The sequence below is a fragment of the Eurytemora carolleeae genome, unplaced genomic scaffold, assembly GCF_000591075.1.
Source record: "Eurytemora carolleeae unplaced genomic scaffold, Eaff_2.0 scaffold1396, whole genome shotgun sequence".
NCBI classification, from domain to species: domain Eukaryota; kingdom Metazoa; phylum Arthropoda; class Copepoda; order Calanoida; family Temoridae; genus Eurytemora; species Eurytemora carolleeae.
Genome location: NW_019397837.1, coordinates 30,989 through 40,940, shown reverse-complemented (window position 1 = coordinate 40,940; position 9,952 = coordinate 30,989). Strand labels below are relative to the sequence as shown.

The 9,952-nt window shown below is 34.2% G+C and overlaps 1 protein-coding gene across 1 annotated transcript; it reads right to left on the bottom strand.

Moving 5' to 3' along the window:
• Nucleotides 1-2,966: 2,966 nt before the first annotated feature.
• Nucleotides 2,967-9,650, bottom strand: LOC111716062 (homeobox protein Nkx-2.3). The gene is made up of 5 exons (XM_023491471.1): nt 9,199-9,650; nt 7,809-8,137; nt 6,315-6,509; nt 6,026-6,162; nt 2,967-3,995 (listed from the first exon to the last, which is right to left on the bottom strand). Exons 1-5 carry the CDS (start codon nt 9,516-9,518, stop codon nt 3,657-3,659), a joined length of 1,320 nt encoding a protein of 439 aa, XP_023347239.1. The 5' UTR covers nt 9,519-9,650; the 3' UTR covers nt 2,967-3,656.
• Between the last annotated feature and the right edge of the window lie 302 nt (nt 9,651-9,952).

The window sequence follows — 9,952 nt, the reverse complement described above, 5'->3', positions numbered from 1 at the left end:
GGGGGGGGAAGAGGAAAAAAATGAAAAAGGGAATGGGGTAAAGAGGAACGATAAAAGAAGTTAACATCAATATCAATAAGAGTGATAAAAATTTTACTTGGTAAGCATTTTAAATTTATTTGTATGAAAGTTAAAAATTATAGTTCTTTACCTCAAATCTGAGTCTTAGAAGAAAGTATCATTAATGGAGTATTATGGAACCGCAACAGATAGTCCATGATATTTTCATTGAAGACCCTAAGCAATAAGCATCTCATTGGAGCCCACGAGATTTTAGTTTATGAGGTTGGTTTAAAAGTTTAGTTTATGAGTTTAGTTTATGAGGTTAGTTTGTGAGGTTAGTTTGAGGTTAGTTTGCGTGGTTATCTTGTAAGATTAGTTTATGAGTTTAGTTTATGAGGTTAGTTTATGAGGTTAGTTTGAGGTTAGTTTGTAAGGTTAGTTTGTGAGGTTAGTTTGTGAGGTTTGTTTGTAAGGTTATAGTTTGTGAGGTTAGTTTGTGAGGTTTGTTTGTAAGGTTAGATTATGTGGCTAGTTTGTTAGTAAAATTTGTGAAGTGAAGTTTGAAATCTGTTTTAAGTTAAAAATTGTTTTTTCAAATTTTAATGCAAGCGTAGCTAGCTATCAAATCATATATTTGCTTTAATTTACGTATTAATTCGAGCACATTTAATCCTTAGTTTTTTAGTATTATAGCAGAGTAGTACGTATTGGATTAAACACTTGGATTCCCCCTCTCTCTCTCTTCAGCAGTCCCTCCCTCCCCTCTCAGTATAAAATCTGTATATTGTATTAGTAAACCTAAATAGAAGAATTTTATCCGTAGATAACTTTCAACATTAATCCTCTGGTCCTCATTGATCAAATCCACCGCCAAGCCGGGAACTCTTCCTCTCATTGGTTGCTAATCTCCGTTCTGATTTTTCATTGGTCGAGAAATTTCGCGCATTTCTTTTGGCGGAGAGTGTAACGGAAATGCACGAGGGCAGATGGGTTGTACTCAAATAATGGATAAATTCGAGTATTTTTGGATCGATCATATTCAATAGTTAACCCCCGCCTCTATACATAGTATAATATGTATGGCAGAAATGTACAAATAAGCGTACAGGGTGATGCTATACTGTCGATATTTTCGATCCATGATGTTATGTGTCATGTATATTATATATTATAAGGGCTCGCGCACAAAAATAATTAAATTATTGATTTATGCTCAATATTGTACTGCACTTAAAACAATCAATGTGCTTTGTAATTCTCTTTAATTTTTGGTTCTTTTTGTTCTATGCTCTTTTGGTTTATATTTGTTCTCTATGGTCTCTATATCTCTATGTTCTGTTCTCTAATTTATCTGTATTCCCATAATCCCATATGCTTTTAGCAATGTTCTTTCTGATTTTTCTAAAATTCATATTTTATGAACGATCTTTATGTTCATCTTGTTCTCAATATGTTCTTTCTGTTCTCTATGCTCTTTCTGTTCTTCGTGTTCTTTCTAGTTTTTCTGTGCTCTGTGCTTTCAATGTTATTTACGTTCTCTCTATTCTTTATGTTCTGTATTTTCCCTTTGCTCACTATGGGTTCTGTTCTCTATTTGCTTTATGTTATCTATTTTTCCGTTCTCTTGTTTTTGTGGTATCTATGTTCTCACTGTTCTTTATGTTTTCTTCGTTCTCCATAGCTCTATTTTCTCGTAGTTTTCTAGATGTTCTCTCCGTTCTGTCTGATATATGTTCTTCATATATTTTATGTTCTCGAAGTTCTCTATATTCTTAATGTTTTTTTGTTCTCTATGTTCTCTATGTTCTCTATGTTTTCTATGTTCTCTATGTTCTCTATGTTCTCTATATTTTCTATGTTCTCTATGTTCTCTATGTTCTCATGTTCTCTATGTTTTCTATGTTGTCTATGTTCTCTATGTTTTCTTTGTTCTCTTTGTTCTCTTGTCTTCTTTGTTCTCTATATCATCCATGTTCTCTTTATTCTCTATGTTCGCTTTGTCCTCTATGTTATCCAAGACCTTTATGTTCCCTATGTTCTCTATGTTCTCTATGTTCTCTATGTTCTTTATGTTTTCTTTGTTCTCTATGTTCTCTATGTTCTCTGTGTTCTCTATATTCTCTATGTTTTCTTTGTTCTCTATGTTATCTATGTTCTCTTTGTTCTCTATGTTCACTTTGTCCTCTATTTATCCATGACCTTTATGTTCTCTATGTTCTCTTTGTTCTTTCTGTTCGCTATGTTCTCTATGGCTAAAAGAAATCTTGTATTATGCTAACAGCTGTATTTAACAGAGACTAGATATTACACTTAATGTTTTTAACAATAATAATTTTCATTGATTATTATAATAAGATGGTATTAAAACTGAAATTGAATTTTCTACATTCTAGAATTAGTTTTAGTTCAATAAATTGAATACAAGAAAAAAATATTTTTTTGGATTTAAATATACCTTTTGACAACATAGAATATTTGGCACTTCTAATACATTTAGATTTTTTCTCCCCATATTACTTTTAATTTTTAAAATGTTAACATAACATATTGTAACCCCTTTACATTGCCATCCCCCACCCTCACTTTTATTATGAAATTCGGAAAAAATTACTTATTTCCCTGATTTTCCAATCTCAAAGTTTCCCAGATTTTCGCTCCATTGTTTTATTTATTGTGTTGATTCAGCAGAAACGAAAGTTTTCAACGATCACGAAGTTTGTGGATAATATCCTTGTATTCTCTACTCAAACGCACAAATTACTCTTTATTGAAAAATATATCTTGTTATGATTTCTTCATCTCAAATATAAAATATGTTTGCTTCCATTTTTCTTCCATTGTTTTTTTTTTTCTCGAATAACATAAAGTTTCATAGGAACTATATCTTTCAGTTATAGGAATTGAGTCTTTCCCGCAAACTCTGATTTTCTAATGCCTTTATCTTTTCAACCAAATGTCGTAGACCGTAGATATTTAAAACTATAAATTCTGTTAGATCAAATAAAAGATTTACAATAATAATAAATTATGAAAGATTTACACGATCAGGATGCTATCATATAGGGGTTAGAAAATTTGAGCTCGTGGCAAAGACTGAATTCCTTATGTCAATAAAGTTTATGTACATGAAAATTAGCATGTAATTGCTTGTGTTAATCAAGATAAATTAACTACTGAATGCTTGCGTGCTTTAGTTTAAATAATCATCTAACTGGGTTTATCTAAGCCTCTAAAATGGGCGACGGCTTAAGTTTTGCAGACATTTGAAGTACTGTTTGTTCATTATCAAAATTTGATGTGTTTTTTTCGAATTAAATTAAAGAGTTTTTTTAGAAAACAAACCTGAAATTGATGAAACACTTGCCTCAGAAACAGTACTCGTATAGGCAAATGCTTTGTTAAATTTGGTTGAAGCAGGTTTTTGTCTTTTAAGAAAAAATAGATATCGAAATATAAACAATACTGATCAATTCATGACTGAATTATGGGTTGTCCAATTCCATTGAAAATATCGAAAAAAACTTTTTCTTTCTGAATTTTTTCGTAGGTTTTGAAAATTTTAATTTCCGCAATAAGAGTCCCAAAAATAAATGTGTTTTTTCTTCAACAAGGACGAACTTAAAAGTTTTCACCAAAGATTGACAGATATATATTCACCAGAGTTTAGATTTATGAAGGTTTTGTGAGAAGGCGGAGAGGAGGGAAGGTGAATGAAGAAGGTGTGAACCTGCTGATGATACGGGGGGAAGGAGAGGGTGTGGAAAGGGAAGGGAATGAAAAGGGAAGGGTTGAGGAAGTCCGAACCCTGCCAGGTGTGCCTGGGCAAGTAAAGCTTCTTGTTTGGTTGTTAAGGATGGATAGTTTAAACCTTCTCTAACAAGAACAGGAACAGAGACCCTTCTAGGGGAGAGCCCGGAGCCCCAGTTCTCCAATCCTTTCTCATGAATAGCTTTCTTCGTCTTGTACCGATGGTTTTGAAACCAAATTTTTATCTAAAATAAAAAAAAATCGAATTCAAGCAAATATTGCTTGTTGATCTCTACCATTTTATCTTATGTATTCAAACTCCCCACTTTGATTGCAAACAAAACCTAAACTTTGCTTACAATCTGATCCTACCCTTGATCCTACCCTTTATCCTACCCTTGATCCTACCCTTGATCCTAATCTTGATCCTATCCTTGATCCTGCCCTTGATCCTAATCTTGATCCTATCCTTGATCCTAACCTTGATCCTACCCTTGATCCTACCCTTTATCCTACCCTTAAAGGGACAGTAAAGGGAAAATGAAAGGGGGTATAGGCTGAAAGCTAACCACGTTAGCTCTTGATCGCGACCCATGAAAGTTATATCTGATGTTCCTATCTCGAGAAATTGATATAAAACTATGTTAAAATTATATGAAAATTCATATATTTAAAATTTTGAAAATCTGAAACTTAAATCACGTGACCAGAACTATCACCAATGGCAGAGCAGTATACTGGTCACGTGTCTCCGCCTGTATCACGTGACCACTTTACTGCACTGCCATTGGTGGAATTTCTGGTCAAGTAATACGGACGTAAAAATAATATTATGAATGAAATCTATTGAAAATAGAAACAACAAATGTAAAAGTAAACCTAAATTACAATTAGCTTTCTATGGGATATCATCTTTTTCAGATTGGTGTTTTTCTGAGCATGGTCTGTTTAAACCTACTATTTCTATACGAAATTGTATATATATGCATTTTCGTAAAGTTTGAAACAGCTTTATATCAACTCTCGAGTTAGGAACTTCAGTCTTTCAATTTCAACACTTTTGATGCTTTGACCGTGTAGTAAAGCATCCAAAGTGTAATTTGAAAGCATCATAATCAACATTTGAAAGCATCATAAGCAAGGAGCAATCAAATTTGATGCCTTAATCACTTTTTTTAAAGAAAATATTAACTTCCCAGTCAAATTATGACTTCATAAGCTAAGAATTAGGAAGCATTGTTTTTCCCTGTGCTTTTCATACTTAGAATGTGTCTTAGACAAAACTTTGACTTAGAAAAGTGTCTTAGACATGATTAGGTCTATTGAGTTTGTCTTCAAATGGTGACTTATATCTTGAAATGACATTTTTGATGTTTCCTTATATGTTAAAGATATTTTAGAGATTTCCGCAGCTTGGGTTATGTTAGGTTACACAAAGCATCACAAATTACATGTGAAAGCATCATAATTGTCCTAATTGATAAAAAATAGATAAGGCGTCTCAAGGGTTTCGATGAAAAGCTAAAGTGATTAGCTTTCAGCCTATACCCCCTTTCATTTTTCCTTTACTGTCCCTTTAATCCTAATCTTGATCCTAAACTTGATCCTACCCTTGATCCTATCCTTGATCCTACCCTTGATCCTACCCTTGATCCTAAACTTGATTGATCCTATCCTTGATCCTACCATTAATCCTACCCTTGATCCTTCACTTGCTCCTTATCTTGCCACTTTCCATTACTCTAACCTTGACCCTAACCTTGACCCTAACCTTGACCCTAACCTTGACCCTAACCTTGACCCTAACCTTGACCCTAACTTTGACCCTAACCTTTACCCTGACCTTGACTCTAACCTTGTCCCTAACCTTGACCCTAAACTTGACCATAACCTTGACCTTAACCTTGTCTCTAACCTTGACTCTAACCTTGACCCTAACCTTGGCCCTAACCTTGGCCCTTACCTGGACCCTAACCTTGACCCGAACCTTGACCCTAACCTTGCCCTAATCTTGACCCTAAACTGGATTTATACCCTTGAAATAAAATTTTACCTTAAATCTTACCTAACCTTGAACCATGAAAATAGCCTTGACCATAATTTTAACCTTTGACTCTAGATATTCCTTTACCTTGAGATATGCCTTATCCTTGCTTCGTGGCGGCTAGATATCCTCTAACCTTGCCCCTTAATCCTGAAATATTCCTAACCTTTTCCTTTGACCTTAATATATCCCCCTAACTGTCCCTTGGCCCTAAGATCCTAGAATCCGAACCTGTGTAGGTGTAAGGTTCAGCATATTAGCTAAATGTTCTCTCTCTGGAGCAGATAGATACCGCTGTTGTCTAAACCTTCTCTCTAGTTCATAGGTCTGAGCTTTGGAAAACAGAACACGACGTTTCTTCTTCTTTCCTAGATTACAGTTCATTTTCAAAATTATGGAATAACATTAACATGTCTTATAATATTAATAATGATGATAATAATAATAATAATAATGATAATAATAATGTATAATAATGATAATAATATTAATAATAATAATTGTAATAAATTAAATTTACCTGAATGAGAAAGGTGTCCAGATTCCTGATCATCCGACCCGTCTACATCTATACCCTCCTCCTCCTCCTCCTCATACTCATCCTCTCCTCCCTCACCAGGCTGCCCAGGCAAGGGGAGGGAGAGTAGGTCAGGGAGGGATCCCTCATCCCGTCCTCTCCCATCCTCGTCCTCGTCCTCCTTTTTTATACAACTCACTAAACAAAACGAAAATAATTTTTTTTCAAATTTTTCCATCCAGGTATAAATCTTATACTTTATTGTATCTTTCGTTTATAACATATGACAAGGTAAACCTTAGAAAACCTTTAAAAAGAAATGAGTCTTTGCCACAACCTCAAATTTTCTAATCCCTGTCTTAGCGACCTGCAAACCTTTTTTATTTCAAAATAGATGTTTGATATTACTAAATTCAAATACTTAAGTCGGGTTGCAAAGATATAGGGATTAGAAAATCAGAGTTTTTGGCAAAGATTCAATCAATCATTTTAATCGAAAAAGTAAAGAAAGCATTTCTGGAGAAGCTTATTACCATTTACTGAAAAAGATATAATTGCCCTTATAAAGAAATAGTGTCATAAACGATTAACGTTGATTAAACGTTTCTCTAACACATGAATGACAGTGAAACGTTTTTCTTTCAATATAAACCTAAAACTTTGTGCATGTCTACTGCAAAAATGTATGAAAAATAAAGAGGAATGGTTAAATTAATGGTAAAACAATGAAAAACAAATCTTTCATAGTTTTTCAGATAACAGTGTTTTTAATCGATAACTGTAAGCATGATTAAAATTATTGAAAACACACAAAAAGTTTAGTTGCGTTGAACAACAAGGAGGAAAAACTATATTATATTCTAAAGTTAAATTGTTTCTAAGGATTGAATTTGTTTTTTGTATTGCTTATTTAAAGGAACTGAATTATTGAAATCAAAGTAAAACTAACCATACCAGATGCACAACGGTACCCTTGAAACCTCATCTGCACTGTGAACTAGACTTTGTGACGTCGTAGCATCTCTAGTTTCAATTTGACGTACATGTATGACAAACCAAATTTTATTTGGTTAAAGGGACAGATTGGCTATGTAAGGTAGTGGAACTGTTGTGGACAAATTCTTTAGGATCAGTAAATGGAAATATTTATTTCTACTGAAATTATAGTGCATTATGAATAGTGCATAGCCATTACGCTTACAGGCCCTTTCATATTTATGTTTTTCTTGTTATTATTCGTGTACTTAAAGAACTTATTCTATAACAAACATAATACCCCAACTTTTTTCATTTAAAATTTAACCTAAGCCTATCTTACTTGCTCTCAGTAAGCGCGCTTTGCTCAAAGTTGTTCCATATATTCAAAACTCTGATGAAATGTTAAAAACCAGGGTTACGAAAAAGAAAATATTCCATTTATCAAAGATGCGTATTTAAGTTGTGTTTCCAAAAGCGGGTTATTATGAGAAATATGCGAACACTCCATTTAAAACTTACAGTTATGATGCGAGAAGATCGGAGATATCATCGGCCAGGAGGTAACGCCCAGGCTGCCACGCCCATGGTTTAGGGCGGAACCCGTGTAGGAGGGCTGAGCAGGAGAAGAGGCGGGACAGGGGTTGGATAACCGACTAAAGGATGAATCTATCTCAGGTTTACGGTCAGTCTCGAGGTCGATATTCGAGGCTGATCTTGCTAGATCTGTCTTGAGGTGACCGGCTTGTGTCCTGGATTTGAGGTCAAGCTGACCCTCCTGAGGTCGAGGAAGGTCTAGAATGTCACGGACTGAAAAACTACTTGATTTCGGCATTCTCATAGACAGCAATCTGAAAACACAAAATAAAATTTAAATTGAATAATCATATTTTTAACTCAAATAAAAAAAATCCATCCGAAATAATTCAGTTCTAGTTTAAAAATATTCCAGATAATCAAAATAGGTTTTTAATATGTAATTTCGTCTGACTGCGATTGACATTAATGTTAACTGTTTAATAAATTCAAACTTTTGCTTGGAAAAAGTGAGTGGAAATTTTTTTTGTTAAATAATCATCGTAAATTTAATGAAATTGAGTCTTTGCCAATAGCTCAAAATCCGTATATCTTTGAAAACTAATGTCAAGGACCTTAAATATTTCAAATTATTAATTATTCTAGACTAAATAACTTAAGTTTGAAATTTCAAAGGTTTACATTATTAGGTTGCGAAGATATAGGGATTAGAAAAAATTTGAGTTTGTGGCAAAACTAAAATTCTTTTAAAGGAACTGTGAGCAAAATTTTAAGTTTCCCCTCGTTATGATCAACGTGATTATTAAAACCTTAATTTAATCAAAAATGTGGAAGATATCGTAATTTTTCTGACTTGAAAATTGTTTAATTCTGATAATGTCTTCATAGCTTTTTACACGCAAGAATTGCGCATTGTGCAAGTTACTTTGGCAGAGAAACTGCAAATGAAAATGAACATTTTAAAGAAACAAGAACAGGGATATCTCGTCTTTACTTGATGAGACAAGAACAGGGATATCTCGTCTTTACTTGATCAGATAATTCTTTTAAGGGCATCGTTGTAAATTGGACATTGCCATCTGTGCATGGACTGGAGGGACACATAAAATTGCGCTTATAGTCCCTTTAAATGTGCTTATACTTATTAACAGTTTATAAAAAAAGATAAAAATAATCATCCAAAAAAGAATTTCACTTTTGGTTTAAACAGTAGAACTAAAAGTACTGAACAAAGTACCTTAGCAGTAACACTGGTGTCAAAATGATCCAGATAAAAAATTCAAGAACCATCTGTTTTGTGTGGAAATTGTACCAAATAGTTTTGCACAAAGATTATTTTAACTTTACCTTTTATTTATAAAAAAAGAGAACTTACTTTTGTACAAAATATAGGCCTTGTGCATAGTGTTGAAGGTTTGTTGGTTCAAGCTCTTTTTCCGGCCTATTCAAGTAGTTTTCAGGCCTATTCAAGAAGTTTTCGGACCGATTCACTTGTCTCTCAAAATGACCTAATTCGCCTTTAATTCTATGCAATCCTAAGTCTAAATTGTTCAATGAACTCACTGAAGAGTGCCGAAAATTTTTTAAGTCTTTTAAGTCTGTTGAGGAAGATTCTAAAGTTAGACACCCGTTTTGAGATCCAGGCACTTTCAGGCAGTCCACAGATGAGCCTTGTACACTGCCTCGGTCAGACATTAAAGCTGCTTTAATTCACTGCCTAGTTCTCAGCCTGGCCTGGCTTTGTTGCATAAATTAGCCGAGTTTGTTGATTTAATTAAGTTTTTATGGTTTGTGGGTTGAAGAACGTACTTTAGCTCGCAGCAGCAAACCCTTACCAACTAAAGAGCTCTTCTCTCCCCTCCCACCCTCGGCCCCTCAAAACTCAAGTTCCCACATTTTCACTCAAGAGGCGGCACTTGTGTCCTCCAGCCAATCAGAGAGCGCCATTCCAACAGCCCATCAGCTGTCAACCAATTAGAAGCCGAGATTCTGGGTGCTCTCCAAATGACATTATACTGTGGACCAATGAGAGCTGAGAGGTGAGAGCAGAGCGCGGATTTCTATTTCTAACCTGTCTCATGCCCTTTGATAAATCAACGTTTATATTGTTCGTATCTGAAGCCGGCCCT